At 35.1% G+C, this 18,141-nt stretch overlaps 2 protein-coding genes across 3 annotated transcripts in view; one reads left to right on the top strand and one right to left on the bottom strand.

Annotated features, from left to right (window-relative positions):
• Positions 1–1,941: 1,941 nt before the first annotated feature.
• Positions 1,942–18,141, bottom strand: part of CEP89 (centrosomal protein 89) — a 41,082-nt gene continuing 24,882 nt past the window's right edge. The window contains exons 18-19 of one of the 2 annotated variants that reach the window (XM_013941111.2): positions 10,557–10,726; positions 1,942–2,937 (exon numbers count right to left, since the gene is read on the bottom strand). In XM_013941111.2, coding sequence (XP_013796565.2) covers positions 2,700–2,937; positions 10,557–10,726 — 408 coding nt within the window. In that variant the 3' untranslated portion in view covers positions 1,942–2,699. Of the gene's footprint in view, positions 2,938–10,556; positions 10,727–17,271; positions 17,405–18,141 lie in introns of those variants that run through there. The other variant, XM_013941112.2, reaches the window with a different exon arrangement.
• Positions 14,692–15,414, top strand: LOC136992866 (E3 ubiquitin-protein ligase RNF182-like). The gene has a single exon (XM_067302822.1). The coding sequence runs from the start codon at positions 14,692–14,694 to the stop codon at positions 15,412–15,414; it is 723 nt and encodes a 240-aa protein (XP_067158923.1).

Below are 18,141 nucleotides of genomic sequence, written 5' to 3'. Positions count from 1 at the left end.
TGAAAAATATGTGGAGCCCAAGATTTATCTTTCATCTGGAAGAAACTTAGGGGGAAACCAGCTCTTTCAGCTGTACATAAAGAAGAAAATGTGTTTCTCTCCTGTCAGAAGGAATAGGAGAAAAGTACCCATCAATCATTAATTCTTTTTTTTATAATACTTCACACTGTTGGAAATGTGTTTACTTTTGTTAATCTGAAACAATTTCAGGATTTTACTTTCCAGGATTGCCAAATGGGAGATGTGTATATATGTATTTAAATTGTCCTTTAATAGGAATTTTTAGTAAGCAAAAAAGAAGGGCCGAGCCACAAAAGGAAGACTGCATCCATGTTTTTCCTCAGTTTCCTCCCAAGTGCTGTGAAAACAGGGTATGGATAATCTCCTAGTGATTTCATTAAATGTTAGCTTATTTAAAGTTTAACACAATGTTCTAATGATATGCAAATGAAGAAGCACGTGTGGCATTTCTGAACATGTTCAGTGTTAAAGTTCCATTGTCAAGGTGCTATCCTTTGAACCATACATAAAACCTACTCCAAAATGAGAGCTGTGAGAACAGAAAGCAGGCGTGGCAGAAGCATAAGATAAAAATTTCCAGTTTACTTCACTGGAAGAAGAGTAAAGCCAATATTGAATGAGTTTTGAAAATCTCGATCCTATTTCTAAGGAATTACACATAAATGTTTTTTCCCTGCACAGTTTTCTATCTTTTCAAAATCCTGAGACCTATTCAAAAGGACAGTTAAAAACAGATGAGAAGAATATATGTAAATCGTTTACATATGCAGATCCCAGGTTGCATTTGCACACTTGAAAGATGCTTATCTTGAAAATATGACATAGAAGGCTTCATTTTCAAAATTGATGTTCAAAAACATGAAAAACAATGTGGGTATAACCATGTTTCCTTGATGTTCTTTCAGGGTTACTGCAAGCATACGTGCAACCTGTAAATACTCAGGTGGAGCTTGTATGGAAACTGGCAAGTGTGTATGTTTATATCAAGTCTGTACAGTCATCTTTGAATAGGTATTTCAGACCTTCCATTTCAAGCTTAGTTTTTCAAATTCAGGGAGGATAGGAGAGAGGCAGGACTGGCTTAGCTAGAGGACTCAGTAAAAAACAAAAAAACAAACCCTACACATATTGAGTGTGTTTTGATTTGAAAGTGGTTTCTGATGTTTTGTTATTGTGAGCCACTAAGTTCTAAAATAATCAAGCTGAAAAAACCAGGAACACCAAAGGAATTAAAAGTTAAGTACCTGGGAGAAGACAGTAAGATAATAATAGTTCTAACTTTGTTAGCCAAAGTTTTCATGTGGCATGCTGAAGCTTTATTTTTCTGAGCTGGTGAGACTGTTACATTTGTTTTATTCCCAGCTCAGGAAAAGTAATTAAAGTACAAGTTAAACTCCCACTGGTTTCATGATTCACATATATTTGTGACTTAGCTACCTTAGTGTTTTGTTTTGTCTCCCATCAGGGTGCTATCTGAGTACACTCCAGGTAAATCACTAGAGATTTTGCAACTGCTGTGAGATTCTGTAGATTCTTTGACTTTCCACTGTATCGAGGAAGCTTGCTTTAAAAATACTTACACACAAACACTTATTAAAAATGGTGGTGTGATACAAGGTATTCTCCCCACCCTCACCTACGTAATACTGTTTTGCTGAATCATGACCTTACTGTGAAGCAGAATGCCTCCAGAAAGCAGTAAACTTTCTAGTCCCCATCAGCAAGAGTATATATTGGAATTTAACTTGTATTTTCTATTCTTTTCGTTAACTTTTATCAAAGCCAAGGAGAATCTTCATTATTTCTAATGCTATACAACTGCTATATTGTTATAGATATTTTTATAACAATATAGTTTTCTGCTACCATTTAGTTTTTGTTGTGAAGACAAAGCAACAATCAAAAAGCTGATCCAACAAATTAAATGTAAATTCCAAAATAAAAGCCCTTTATTTCATACCAATATGTACTAGTCCAACATTGATATGCAATATTGTGAAAAATCAGTGATTATGACAGATATGCATCATACTAATCTGAAGGCTGGCACTGCTGCAGAAAACACTATGGGGAAAAAAAAAATCTTTGTGGCTTCCTGCAAAGCTACTGAATCTAAAGAAGGAAGGCCCATTCAGTCGCAAGGAGGACTGCATCATCTACTGACATCTTGTCCCCTTGGCAAAGCTATGGTAGAGAACATGTTGACTCCTGGGCTCCCATAAATCTACTTGGTAGACAGTTATGCATTCAGGCACCACCAGTTGTCATTAGACACTTAGTTTCAGGGAAGATGAAACTGAAATGTTTTTGTCCTGTCTGTTACACAGTCATATTTTTCCTCTGTCCTTAAGATGGTAAGAAGAGATTTTTGGCAGGCAATTCAGTGTAAGGACATTCTTGCATCTCAGGATGTCAAGATGCTTCACCACCAGCCAAGAAAACAGACTACAGATTTTTTTTTTCCAATTTGATCATACTTTGTTCATACTTTATTTGGTAATTTTCTTGAATTTCTTGAAGTTAGGCCTTTGAATTAAAATACCTAAGAGACTTTTTGAAGAGGGTACATGCCCTTCTATTGCATCTTGTGTTGCTGAGAAAGTCAAATTCAGCCACAGAATTCTTGATTTCTCCAGGATGATCTTTTCTTGGATGAGATGCATAAGGCATCTGTGTTCTTATCCCTGAGATTCTTGTTGAATTTCATTTTTAGGTGATGAAAGTTTCACATCACAATAGCTAAAATCAGGTCCATAAACTAGGTCCTTCTGCAAATTTTCATCTAAGTATGACTCATGAACTGTGACAGTACTCCACATGTTGTTTTTCTCCAGAGATTTATGTAAGAGTTCTCTCATTCTCCTGTTTTCTTTGGATGTGGATTCCCAAATGACTTCAAGTTCACCTTCCACTTTCCTAGGAAAAGAATAAACAAATGCTAGTTTTAAAAACACTTTTCAGCAGTATGTAATTACAATATGTTCCTAAGCAAATTACACAATACATGTATTCAAATGCTTGTAAAGTTTTGATTGAAATGGTAATAGTTCCTATTATGTTTTAAAAATCCCAGTAAATGCTATGTCAGGATATGATGAGATAAGAAAGAAGATTTGAATCCATGTAATAAGTTGGATTGAGTCTGCACAAAAGAACAGTGCACACGCGGTCTAAATATTGTGAATGCCACAGCCCACTGAATCTGGATCTGGCACGACTGCAGTTCTGCTTCCTGTCACAGGTAGGTGTCTCTAATGCGCGTCCCCCATTCTGCCTTGTGCCAGATGCCAAGAGTTCGACATCCGTCTACTGAGAGGCTAAAAAAGTGTGGTCAAACTGCATGTAGGTCTTTGCTGTGCTCAGCTAATGCCTCTTTGTGGAAGGCTGAGGCCAAACTGAGAAGTGGTGTAAATTTTGGGGTGGGGGGGGGAGGAAGATGATGGACAGTCCTGAATGCATTTTAACTTATTTCATGGGCTGATTTCTCTTTGACTGCCTAAACATAAATGAATTTACTGTTTGTATTTCTCTCAAGAAACAGGTTATTTTTCAAACATGGTAGTTAACACCATTTAATGATGCAGTGTACTCCAGCCGCACGCTTTTAGGTAAGTTATATTTCATCAAGGTTAAACTCTTGGGTTTCCTCTAACTCATTTCTAGTATATATCAAAATAATCAGAAAATTAAGGTATTTGAAGTGGAAAGTAAAGCCATTGTATGCAAAGTGAGCACATAGAGAAATCTATAGCATTAAGATTTTTGTAACACAGTCACTTCAAGGCATGACCTGAAGCACTTGCTAGAGCTGGTCCTTTATACAAATTCTCCTGAATACCACATTCTAAAAATGGGAGGCAAATCAATGCAAAACATAAATGTTTTGAGATTAAATATTATCAGACTACACTTGTGGCAAAAGGTGGGTACTGGGAAATATATAACCAGCACTTTTTGGTTGGCTGTGATCAATAACACCTCCTATTGAGAAAGAAGTGGTGAAAAGCAACCCTGACCCAGAACACTAACATTAGCTCATTTTGTTTTTAACCTTATGATTGGATATGCAGGTGGAAGACAGGAAAATACTCATCTTTCTTTCTTAGCCTTAAAATCATTCTTGTATATACTGGTTGGAATGAACTTTTGGTGGAGGGAGGAGATCATTAAATATTAACCTTTAAGAATGGAATTAGAGCAAGAGAAGACAGGGGAAAGCAGTACAGTTGATAGAAGTACCCCAAGACTCTGCCCAAGAACATGAAGCCACATTAATGAGTTTGACCTTTTCCATTCTGCTAAGTCTCAAAAAAGCAGTTGTGAAGATACCTTGCATTTTTGAAACACCAAAACTGTGGATGAAAAGACTTTGTTCCCACAAAGTATGATATGTCTCCTTGAGACAGTGATAAGAATGACTAGTACTACCAGTTACTCAGTAAATGCTTCAAAATGCTTTACAAAGACCATTAGCATTATCCTGAGCATACATTTTGGGAGATGTAAGGCACAAGGAGTAAAATGACATGACTGAATTCCCCTAACAAGCCATCCTGAGTTTCACCTATTGGGTCACTCTAGCCTTTTGTATTGTGATCTTGGAACATTTACACTGTTTCATTTTGTTTTTAAATTAACTTTAATATCTTGATATGGACAAGCTTCTCTTCTTTGCTACCACTTCTCTCCAATTGGAGTCTGCATGCAGTGTGCCCAGTACTCCTGTTCTACTATGAATATGCAGGTGCTTAATCTGGCTTACCCTTATGGTAGTGCAAAACACTATCTAGGCTTATTTCATCTGCTAATTTCTAAGAGCAAGACTTCTTTCGTTTTTTTTTAATTTGTTGTCTTGATAATGCTTGTATGAGCCTGGGACAAAGAAAATTTGAATTGAGAAAATGAAACCAGAGATCCTTGAATTTTGAATTTTAGTTTAATGCTGTCAGCATGCCTGACAAAGGGGATAGATATCAAACAGTTTAAGTTGTTATGCTTGTTTTCATGCTACAAATTGTTCAGTTCAGTAACAATTTTTATCAATTTTAGAAAAAAGGATAGGTTAAGGAGAATAGCTTTGGAATATCCATGTGGTTGAAAATGACTTCAGTAACAAGGAAACACGCCTGTGGAGGGTGTGGTATATCTGAGCTCTTCTTTGAAGATTAATTTTGAAATAGGCCTGAGAGATGTAGAATCTGGAACTGCCTGCTGACTTTATTTTGGAATGAGCAGTCAGAGCATGTTGTTGTCAAGTAAGCATGTTGCAGATGCACTTAGTGTTGCATGCAGTATATTACAGTCACACATGGTCTTTCACTATGGCAGAATATATAGCTTTAAGTTCAGTTTTCTTAGGTGAGTATCTAAGAAGTAGCAGTTATGACACAATTGTAGTTACAACCCTGAGACAAGGGTCTCTGATGTAAGTTTTTGTTTTAAAACTCTGACCCTATCAAAATCTAAAAATATATTCTACTTGTTTGGGAGTTTCTTTAGTCTGGCTAGGCACAACGCCCTTGCTGTCTCAGGAACTTGGATTACATAGCAACTTGCTTACTTTAGCTGCTGATGTATTGAACTTTTTTTTTTTCTTTCCCCTCTTAACAAAATTTCCTTATTCCTACTTCACTGGGTAACGTTTCTCACTACCCCTCTCATGTTGTTTTCTGTCTCACCAGAAATTCCTTCAAGCTCTGTGAGGCATTAGTATCCTTGACTAACACTACTGTGGCACTGTCTATACAGATCTCAACCCAACAAGTAACCCTTGCTATTCCATTGTGCCAATAAGAGTTGGTTCAGCCCTGCAAACACAACTCTTAAGTCACTTGACATCTAAAACTAGATGCACATTCAGCAGTAAATGTGTCCTGTTTTCAGATGTCTTTGGCAAAGAGCATACACTTAAGTTTGCTTCTCATAAATGTAGGCTGTTGTTACTTAAATTAGCAGAAGATGGAAAATTCCATTCAACCCCTAATCAAATAAAAACATAAGGTTTTTCAACTCCTAATCAAAAAAAAAAATAAGGTTTTATATCTCATTAAGAGTGATCAACATGACATTACTGAACTGATTTTTTCAGGATGAGGAAGTTAACAGGAGGAGAAGGTCTGAAGCAGATTCTTCACAAAAGTCAGTGCTTTCATCCTTCATTGAAACAAATTCATTCCGTCTTAATCTCCCAAACTCTCATTTGGGCTCCTGTCCCAATGAATTCCACCTATCCTCTAAAAATAACCTTATCACAAAGCAACAATTTCCATTATGGTTGCATATATATCCTCATGGTAAGACATCTCTCCTCTCCTCTGTCTGTGCACGCAGTTTTTTCTACTGTTGTTCCTCTTCTAAGGACAGTCTAAGGCAGTTTCATTATTAAGGCTTTCAAACTTGTACTTAACATGCAAAGTACAGCAACTGTAACTTATCACAAAGTACTGTACTTTGTGATAGGACTTAAATGATAAAATACACTGTGACCTAGAAAAATCATAAAGATAAGTGTTCTGTAATATAAATAAGACATGATGGCATTTACGGATCTGATTTTCTATCCTGGAACCATATTAACAACTTTGTTTATATCTGAAACATGCAATGTATTTCCTTTAAGGAAAGGTATGTGAAAATGATGATTCATGAGATTACTCTGTAAACAATAAAAACATTATGATTATCAGCTCTCTGTAGAGCAGAAAATTATATTGCTTTCTCATAAGCTTATATGGGGGAAAAGTTGCTGTGAATTTCCAGTATTCTCAAAAGAAGGCTCAAGAGGGCAGCTCTAGGAAGGTGAAATTTGCAGATCTTTTCTTTAGAAGATTTAAAAGTTTTTTTTTTACCAAGAGAACAAAAATATTTTTTTTGGAAAATCAAGTGAAAAACTCCTGTTCCCTTGGATGCAATAGGTAAGTAGTGCAACTTTTGTCTTTGACTTTTGTCCTTAGGTGACAGATGATAAGGGAGGGGAGAAAGTTAAGTCACTTTTTTTCTTTATGTTTTATGAAACTCATGTTACTTTAGATGCAAGACTTGTTAAAAACAGAATGATGAGAGAAGAAATAAAAATGAGGAAGCACATGAATATCACTACTGTGCAAGTGTCCAAAAATAAACTCTACTTTGGAAAGACCACACTGTGATCTGAGTTAACTACCTCTGGGCATGTTGGCACTCTGTAATGTGACATGGTCAGAGGACCATGACCCACTATCAGTCAGGTTTTCTCTACCTAATAGAAATACAGGCATATCAGTGCACCACAGAGCCTGATCTGGTAAGTCCTATTCAGATTAATAAGGCAGGGCTATATTATCTCAGACCCAAGTGTCTCACTGACAGAACTGTGCTGTTTCCAGACCAGAAGTGGTATCCTTACTCTGTGCTACACTACGCCACGTGGCTAAACCAGCCTATGGTGGTGTCTGGAGATCTCCACCGCACTGTGTTAGCATAAATACATTTGCTTTGTAACTCATTTCTGAGATACTACCTTAAATGAAACTGAAACATTTAACAAAACTTTAATTTACTAATTCTCCCAAAAATAAAGGCTTGACTTTCTACTGCCTTGCACCTCATATAGCTAAACAAACTATTACTCAAATGTTTCTGCAGATTTAACAAATGCACAGTAGAAAAAAAAAAGTGCAATATTGTGCTAAGCATGAATGTGACTAGATTTGTGAAGGTGTTTCTGGTGGTCACCTAGTAAATGCTAAGCTGAGGGACAGACTGAAGAAACAAGCTAAGAAAAGGAAGAGGATAAATATTTGATGTCAGGAAGCCAGCAAGCCTGGTAATATTTTAGGAACTCCCATTGCAACTGAGTTCCTCCGTGATGTGATGAGAGCCCCTGGGAAAAAATGACAGACATTGTATGCTGGAATTTAGGTTAAAAAAAGAAAAGGCAGCCTTAAGAACTACAAAAAAACTGAAGACACTTTTCTTTTACAAGAATACTTACCACCAACAGACATGCACACACACAACTTTTATGAGAAGAAAGAATTTCAGGGTGGTAGCTAAGTCGGAGCTAGTATGATTTCCTAACACTATTACAAAACTAAAAGCAAAGGCAACTATATGAAAAAGTTTGCTCTCATGACCTAAATATTATGCTTTCGACTAGATCGATTGTGGTCAGTGCCTTTAAAATAGCTTAATTTGTTTTATAGTCTTTTTAAAGTAAAATTATAACATTGATAAAAATAAGAAAATTAGCTATCCAAACAGTAGTTCACTGAACATACGTTCAGTGAAATGTTTAATTAAACTGGCTTTCCTGTTTAAATATACTACAGAATACTTTATTAGACTATATATAAATCTTATATATTATTATACAAGTAAAACTAGTATTGATTATATCCACTTACCTTAAGCAGTGTTCAGACAGGTATTTTAGATTGAAACATTATCAGCTAGACAGTTTTTTGGACTATAAATTTACTCCTTCGACAGAGCTAGTGGAAATAAATCTGTATCTGTTTGCTACTGTCCTGACACTAGTGACTTTGATTGATTGCCAAGCTACAGATGACTAGTGACATCTAACCTACAAGTAATTTTCCTTACTTTCTCCTATGACAATGTGGAGGGAAGGAGAGAGAAAAAATAAACCTTATAAAACCAGAAATAGGTGGAGCTGACTAAAATAGATTTTTAATTTCTGTTGGATAGACATAACAGCATACATATGTATTTGGACTACCAATAAATATATTATTGGGAAACAGCTTTGTATTACCACAATATTTGAGATGAATAAAGGAACGTGAGGGAACTAGTTCATATGAACAGTATCAGCTATATTAAATTAAAACAAGAAATGCTGTAAGAATAAAAAGATATCCTAATTTATACAGCTGTAAAATTCAGCTGTCTCTTCAGTAACATTTCTGGTTTTTTAATCTAGATTTTAATATTGTTATCAAAGGAAAATGGAGGATGATGAGATGAACTAAAATAAGACTTGAGAGATTTAATATAAAAATGATTTCTTTCTTTCTGGGTTGTGTTCATTATATTACACTCTAATAAATGTTGTCAAGGCTTCACTGCCACCAGAAAAAGGAAGTCAGTAATTACACTTTTTATAATGTAGGAAACTGCACCAATGTAAGACATGTCTGTATGATGTTCATCTCGTGATTGTTTCCATGAGCCACTTTTCTTCATTATTATACTGCTAAACAAAAGAACTGCTGCACTGTAGACTAAGGTGCAGATGTTGTTCTTAAGTTAGCTGAATTTATAAATTTTTTGTGCTTATTAAAGAAAATGAGTCAATCCAGACTAAGGAGGAAAAAGTGATTCAGTGAAACTGGTCTATGGAAAGTGCAATTAATTATTTTACATCATCTCATTTACCTACCTTTGGGCTATTAAGGTAAAATCTGAATGATCCATATTGTGGCACTTTGAACTATGCTCTATCCTATATTGCATAAAACTTCTTTACTTACCTAGCTGGTCTTTTTATTAAAAAAAAAAAAAAAAAAAAAAAGGTAACATGAGCAAAAAGGTGTGAAAGGCATTTCTGAAGTAGTTAAAAATCCTACTTAATTATTTCCAGAGAAATCTGGACAGTCAAAAATACCATTTTCTCACACAAATTTTAGAGAGTAATTAAATGTTCATTATACAATTCCCAGCTACTCACACCTGTTTAATGGCACTGTATAAAGTAATTAAAAGAGGAACTGTTCTGATATGATAGTGCATATGATACTAAGTCCTATTTTCCTGTTGTTTTTAAATCTATTATCTCACAATGGCAGAGCTGACTTGTAAAATGACTGCTTAATTAGCTCTTTCCAGTTGTAAGGAGTTTATCTGTATGCTGATATGGGGAATGTGCTATGAAGTCTTCTACCACAAGAGGGGAATGTCTTTAAAGGATGCTTTGTATTAAAAGGAGATTTTAACAATGGCAGTCATAATCTTGTAAAAATCCGTTAATTTATCTTTTTATTTTTTTATTCTGCATGTAGCCAATCTATGTCATTTCTTAACAGAACAGTAAGGTACCCCCAAAAGGAAACCCATCATATGTGTACTCATTGGATTCCTTTAATTTTCTACTAGTCTGAAAACTGTTTGGGGAGGGGGAGGGAAGCGGGACTCTTCAGCCTTTAGTAGAAGATGCTATTAAATAACTAACATATTATCTTGATGATTTGTGGACCCTGAGATCATCAGAGACTAAGCTCAGGTTGGTATTTTTTGAATGTGGATTGATTCTTTCCTGATATTAAAAATAAAAAATACAGTCTTAAGAACAGTAGTAGTCACCCAGAATAAATTCCTCCTTTGAAGGATCTTTTTCTGGAGGTGGGAAGGATGGATTTAAGAAGAGGATTTCAGTGTTTTCAGTATAGTTAAAACATGAGTGAGAAAAGATAACTGGAATATACCAAATGGGGCTCTGATGATAAGTAAGAGCCTGCAGCTGTGTGCAGTTGCCTCCCCCCACCCCTTTCACCCATCAAATCTAACTGGATTGTTTCTGCCTGTGCCTGACTTACCTTTTCTGCTGCAGCACTTCATCAAGGGTTTCCTGTTTGTCTTGCAGCAGACGCTGGAGGTGCTTCATTTCTTGCTGGTACTGAGCGGTCTTCCCAGCAAACTCAATCTTCTGCTCAGTCATTTTGAGACTGATATCTCCAAGCTTTCCAGCTGCTTTCTTTTTATATACCTGTAAGAGTTAAAGATCATAGGAAATGTATGGTTATGGCAAAAATAAGGACAATTGCCACGAACAAAAGAAACGGCTAAAGATGCTCATTTGCAGTTAAATCTTCACATCAGTGATTCCTTGCTTAAATATGTCAGGTAGGTTGCATTAATACAGGTTTTTTTTAACCTGTTAATTTGAAGGTATTGTGCTTGTACTTTGTTCTGCATAGATAAGGTGTACAGTGAATACCATACAGTGTCTTGTGAATGAAAAGAATTAGCTGCAAAAAAAGGTTTTATTTTCCAAGATGCAGAGCTACACTTTACAGCACATGTTGCTTACCACTTGTCCAACAGTCATATTTATCAATGTATACCATGAAAAAGTAGTTAATATCATTTATGTTCTGTTAATTCTCTAATTTTAGTACTAAGAGGAGACTGGTTTCACATTTTAAAGTATTTTGCTGCTTCACGTAATTGTTCCTTCAGCGATGTGCAAGTGATTTTTGCTTATTGGCATAATAACCAAACGTATTGGTCTCATCTTAAAAATGGGAAAAAATACTTTTTGTACAAAGTAACTTTGCTCTCTGAACTAACTTTTCAATTAAATTACATAAGAACATGAGTAACTGAAAAATATGGCTTGTTAGCATGTTCCACATTTCTGTATGCTTCTCTTAGGAAAAAAGCTGGTACTGGATATTGTCTGTTCTTTTACTGATCATGATTATAAACAATGTTTAAACTGTTCACATATCTGTAGAATATGACATTTGATGTAAGTTATAGACAGATTTTGAAGCATTAGAATTGGAAAGAATGAGAAGCCTACAAGTTAACCAATTGCATCACTTAGCTTTTAGGCTGCCAGGGAAGTCTTCAAAACCCAGAGTTAGATATTTATATACTTGTAATGCTGTGGGTAAAGATAAGCATGTTCCTCCAGAGCAGAAAGTCACTTAGAGCTAGCTGTAATTATTTCAGAGAACTAGAGGACTTCTTTCTTTTACCATATAAAATGCTGCAGAAAAAAAAATTAAGGCAACTCTTTAGGTATGCTTTGTGTTAAAATCCACAAAGATTGTACACAAGAAATACCTTCATGCCATCAGTGCAAAAAATGATACTGACAAAATGTAAGACTGAAGTATAAATGCATATTGTGTGCTAGTCTGCCCTCTGACAACATTTTCTTTGCTGTCCCATACACGCTATAGCCCTGTTCTAAATCTCACTGGTAATAGTGAAGATTAGTAAAATCATGTAACTTATGTGACTGAATAGCACTGTATGAATTAAAATATTCTGAAAAGTGTTTGCATAGTTAATTATAAAATACAGATTAACTGTTGACTGTTTAAATGTTAGATGTTTAAATATTAACAGTACTACTGTGATATGTAATTGTAAAGGGATGTCACTGAAACTTTTTTGTATCTTGTTTATATTAGCTTTACTGGATAATGCGAGCACTGTCAACTTAGCATGCTAACTCGCACGTTGTATTAAACCCTCCTTCACACTATCATAAGTTAGGAAATTTTTACTCTTTTCTATATTAAAGGGAGATCCCATCTTGCATACGCATTTTCAGACAAAAGCCAAAGTAAAATCAGGCACATATACTTGTATGTCTCTCTAATACACATGTAGACAATCTTGGTTGTAAGAAAGAGGGATAGAATACTTATCTTTAATGTTTTCTTATCAGTAAGATAAATGCATTTTCTTTCATTTCTGGTTGTAATTCTTGTTAACTCTGGGGAATAACCTATCCAGTAAACAAAACAGTCACCTATAGCTACAACACTCATTTAGGGATTCTTTGTATACTTCAGCTAATATCACAAAGTCTGAAAGATCAATAGCTGAACATATCCCAGAATGAAGGGAAAATGGGCAGTTGCAGTATCACACGCTGTACTACCTGGGCCCTCACATTTCTCTACTGATAATTGGGACATTTTGCCAGATATTTTTTAAAAATCTAGAAAAAAGTATATTTGCTCAAAGTTTCTGTGTGAGGGAAAAAAGGTGGCCACATAAGTTGGTGATAATGGTGGGTGGGATAAATAAGTGTAAAAGGGGATTTTTTTATTTTTATTTTTTAACAACTGTTCTGCTGGCAACTTTGTGTATTGTATAAGAATTGGGGGCAGGGGGTTAATCTATTATTTTCATGTTATATTTCAGAGATTTTTTTTAGCTTGTGATTACAAGCTCTGTAAAAGAGACATATCTTTAAATTTTAAAGGATTAAATATAAATTATGTCTCTTATATGGTAGTCAATGTATACAAAGAAAAAAATCATGCATGTTCTCAGAACCCCCTCACTTCAAGTTCCCCTATATGTTAATGAAAGAGATACTGGACCTGCTGAAGTTAATGGCAATGCTTCATTTGCTTCACTAGGTCTGCAGTTTTACCAAAGATTAAGAACAGGCATGGTCAGAAAATTGTTACAGAGAAATTCCAGGAAGGTGGATTCTTTTCTACATCAACGTTGAATGATTGCTTATAACCAGCCTCAGTCTGCAAGAGCGTACTATGACTAGATGGACAATGAAGTGAATATGGCATAGAGAACGCATTTCCGTAAGCATATCTTCTAAAGGCAGAATGCAAAAAAAAAAAAAAAGTAGTAATTGTTATTCTAACCTTTTCATATTGAAAACCCTGGAAGAAAGGAGATGAGAGATACTTCAGCCAGAAAAAAATATTTTTCTAGTACACAAAAGCTACTCTACACATAATAATTTGCTAGTTCTGTCTTGACATTTAATTTAGGGATGGAAAAGTAGACCTAAGTGTATCACTTCAGTCATAAAGGACTCGTATAGTTATTGCTGACAGCATGTCAACTCATCAACTGCAATATTGATAACTTGGGATTTATAGTACTTCCCTTGAGTTCCCTTGTCTGTGTCTTCTATAGGGACAGAATGCAAATTAGTAAGTACAGTCTTCAGTCATACAGACTATGACTGGATGCTTCCAAAATAGAGTAAAAAAGATAGCGAAGTCAAATGCTTTATACACCAACCTTATTAAAACATACACAGAGCAGGTATTAAATAATTAAGTTGCCTTTCGAAACTGATGTCCGTAGATATAAAAAGAGGAAAAATGTTGCTTTTTATAAATATATAAGTAGATGAATTTACAGAGTCAAAGAAAACTAAGTAATTGTACTGAAAATGAAAGCATCTCAGAGGTGTTCAAACTTCTCATCAGTTAAGTACAGACGGAGAGGGAACACCAAGGAAGACTCAAATGCACTTAACGTTTCTCCCTTGAGGTTTATTCATTTTTATTTGATCTGAAAATAAGGGACAAACTGTGTGTGGTTAAGGACCATCCTTAGGATTGACAAGACCACAGAAGCAGTTTTAGACCACAGAAAAAAAACTACACTGCCCCTTGAATCTTCACGCACCCTAAAATGGAAAAAAAAATGCAGTTCTAATGAAGCAGGAATACTCTGTGAATAGAACCACCATGTGTACACTGAGACTTAAATCTATGGTCTCCTTATGTTAGACTTGAAGCACCCTTCCCTAGCTCCAAAGTAATGATGATAGGAACATAGTGAAGGAGCACCCTTGTTTCATCCAAATACCTTGGTCTGCACAGCTGCTTTACAGGAATACAGAGAGTGACCTATGCAATGGTTATGGGCATTTCTGAAACACACAATTCCTGCATGTTCTCTCTGTACCAATAACAGTTTTCTACGGTTTAAATACAGTCCACTGCAGGATGGCAGAAAAAATTAAGGCCAGCCTAATTGTTTGGTAAAGCTACATGAAAATGAGGGGCAATAAAATGGGAGATGCTAGGTATCTTGAGGATAAAGGTTGCTTATTTCCATAAAGACTTTTTTTATTGGCAAAAATAACATCAAGTGGAGATTCAGAGTCCATGAAACAACTTGTTATAATCTGACTTCTTTTTTGACAGTGTGCCTAATTTAAAGATGAGTTACTCTCACACTGAAGGAGAGAAAAAGGTACCCAGTGAACTGGAATGCAAAATATGCTATCAAAGATTTAACATTCACAGTTGTAAACCCAAAATCTTGGACTGTCTTCACAGAACTTGTGCTAGATGTTTAACTAAAATACTTCATGTAGGAGATGGATCTCCCTCCATTAGCTGTCCTTTTTGCCGCTGTGAGACAGAGTTGCATGAAGACAAAGTTGAAGGACTCCCTAATGATGCAAACATTATGTCCAAACTCTCATTAAAAGATGAAACAGCATGGAATTCTGAGAGTAAAGAAGTCATTTTAACACCAAAAAACTTGCCTGCTTCAAGTCCTTCCCATGGATCATCAAGCTGCTTAGTAATTACAACTATGGAAGTACAAAGAGACTCCACGAGGACTCCTAGTCAAAGTATTGTCTTAGATTATGATGCAGACCATAGCATTGAGTCAGCATCTGTAAGTTCTCATAGTCAACTAGAGCAAGATCTCTTTTCAGAGCTGTGCAAATGTGTACCTAGAATAGTGGTATGGCTGCTTGGATTTTTTTACTTTGGTTCACTCCCTCTTGGAATCTTTTTGCTAGTGATACAAGAAGTGACCCTAGGTATTGTGTTTGTGAGTTTTGTTCCATTGAGTCTAACTGTATGTCTTTTGTATGGCTTCTGTCAACGCCTCTGCCATGGAATTTGTGACTGCTCTTCAAGAAGTTGATAGGCGTTATTTTATCCATTGGTAGATTTTTAACTGAACCTTAAAAAGCTTATCACATACTTTAACCATTATGGACTGTTAGAAGTCTTCATAGTGTGACTTCAGAAATCCTTCCTGGTCATCTTTCTTAGCTCTCTCTTAGCAAAAAGGTATTTTTGTTAAAGCACAATTAATTTAGGGTACTGACAACATGGTATTGTATTTTTTCTTTTACTAAAAAGATGGTGGTTATAACACCTGTTCATTAAGTAACAATTGGTTTCAGATCACTATCTCATTGATTGTGAATTGAATATTTTTTGAAGGTTATGTATTGTTAAAAAAGAAAAAAAAAACAACCACCAAACAACCCCCCCCACCCCCCGAAGTACTCTGTGTGTAATCTGTTAGGCAAATGAGTCCCATTGTTACATACGATGATTTAGTTGGGAAGAAAGAACACCAACACAAAACCCTTAGATTTGAGCCAAACCTTTTCTGATGGCAAAGGGAAATAAAGTTGCATTAAGTATTTTGCTCTACATCAGATGGGAGATTTTTTTCAGAAGAGTTTTGAGTTACAACAATTAAGACAAAAACTTGTAATTAAATCTTAAGGGCAAACTAAATAGCATTTTTTAAGTAAGTTTTAGTATTTTTAATAAATCCAACATGCCTGCAAAATTTTGACATATAAAGCATATAAAAGTAAAAATAAACTTAATTTCTATTCAAAATTAAAATACCAAAAGTTGTTTCCTTAAATAATTTTTTGCTCAGGACTTTATTTTTCTGAATATGTTTATTCAACCTATTTGATAGTGTTCCACTGTTATCTTTTTAAATTTTATATGGTTGTACTGATAAACTAGAACTACGAAAAATTTCACACAGTGAATGATTTTTATGTAAGGTTGTTTAAAATAACTACTAAATCTCAAGCTAAAAATGGTATTTGTAAAGAGAATGACTTTTAATTTGCTACCTACCTTTAAGCATACAGTTTAAAAAAATGTCGTAAAGCTGTGTTTAAAAAAAAACTACATATTTTTGAGTTTAATTTAGCAATAACCTTTTATTTAACTGTAAAGACTTTCACAGTGATTCTGTGTTTAATAACAGATCTGTCTGATCTTGATCTGTTTTTCATTAAGGAGCCTCAAAATAAAAAATGCAGGATTTTTGTTCAGTTGCTCTCTCCAAAAGAATTTACAAAAAGACAGAACTTGGATCCAGAAGACCAGATCCGCTTTCCTGTGCAAAGCGCAAATGAACAGACTTCAGAGGCAAGCAACGTAAAGGAAACGGAACTGCCAGCTTTCTGAACAGCCAGTGTCCATAGGGTACGAGCTATATGCTTCCAGTGAAGAACGGCTGCCCTACCCACTCCTTTTTTTTTCCCTCCCCTCAAACAACATTTGCAGTGATGTGAAAGAAGCCCCAGAGAATCTGCTGACACAGCCTTCTCCACAATGCATCTGATCAGCAACATGATTTTGGGACTGACTTGTGCCTGCTGTGATAAGGGGCAATGGGTTCACCCAAAGGTAAACTTGAGTAAGTTACTCAGTTATGTCTAAAAAGTAGAAAAATATGGACTCACTTTGTATGCGCTTTTAGTAACTGAAATCTCCAGCCTAAAAGCTTTTCTTCATCATAATTTGAGGACTTTATATAATATAATTTGTATTTCTTATCTTGTATTTCTCACTAAAATATCTGAAGATGGCTACAAGTCAATGTAAAACATCCTTTTCTAAGATAAGAATTAGTGTAGCACTGAAATCACCAACATTGTGACCTTTTCAGAAAAATGAGTGCATTTAAAATACTATTATGAATTGAGACAGATCATGCCTTAACACCTTATCACCTTACCTTGTACTCTAATAGCTTATTATGGTTATGTCATAACTCAGCATACAGCTCAGTAACCCAGGTTGTGGTTTCCTGAAGCAGCTGATAGTAGTATTCTCCTGGCTGATGTAATCAGGCCAATGAGATCTCCAATCTATTTCATTCAAATAAGAAAGGAGTGTGTAATCCTTAGTGCGTGAACCATGGAAGCAATACATTCATCTTCAAAAGGAAGAATTCTTCTCCCTTTTCACATTGACGTGAATTTTTATCAACAGCACATGAAAAGCAGTTGTGTGCAATATGGCCCATCCTGTTTGAGGAACTACATTACATATTGGGACTGAAAAATCTTTTGACTAAAAAGAACCCAACTGAAAACTTGACAATGTTCACATGTAGACATAAAAAAACTTAATTTTCTATTTTATATGTAAAACAAAAGAACCCCCAAAACTTTCCAGAATTCACAGAAGAGCTTATTTTTCAACAATTAAGTATTTATGAACAAGTTAATAAAGCTTCTGTTTAGAAAACATTATGTGGCTGGAGATCAGGTGGCTTAAAAAGAAACTACAGGTGCTTTTAGCAAAGACACAAATAATACTAGCTTCTAGCAAAGTTCAAATAATACCCTAGTCAAGAGTAGATAAGATTTTAAGCTCTGTTTAAGGTCTTTTTTGACTATTTAAACCTTACAATTTATTGACAAAAATTAAGAACAAAGAAGTTTTGCAAGTATATTAGTTTTAAGTTTTACTGTTTCTATCTAGCAAGAGTAAGAACTATTTCCAATCTATTTTCTAACTTCCATTAACAGTTAAAGGTTTTGATTTTAGATGGATTTTTGTGATTTGGTTTTGCATTCCTTTAGAAATAAGAGGGTATGTA

This window comes from Apteryx mantelli, chromosome 10 (assembly GCF_036417845.1).
Source record: "Apteryx mantelli isolate bAptMan1 chromosome 10, bAptMan1.hap1, whole genome shotgun sequence".
NCBI lineage: Eukaryota > Metazoa > Chordata > Aves > Apterygiformes > Apterygidae > Apteryx > Apteryx mantelli.
Note: the sequence above shows the minus strand (reverse complement) of the source record. Positions and strands in the feature narration are given on the sequence as shown.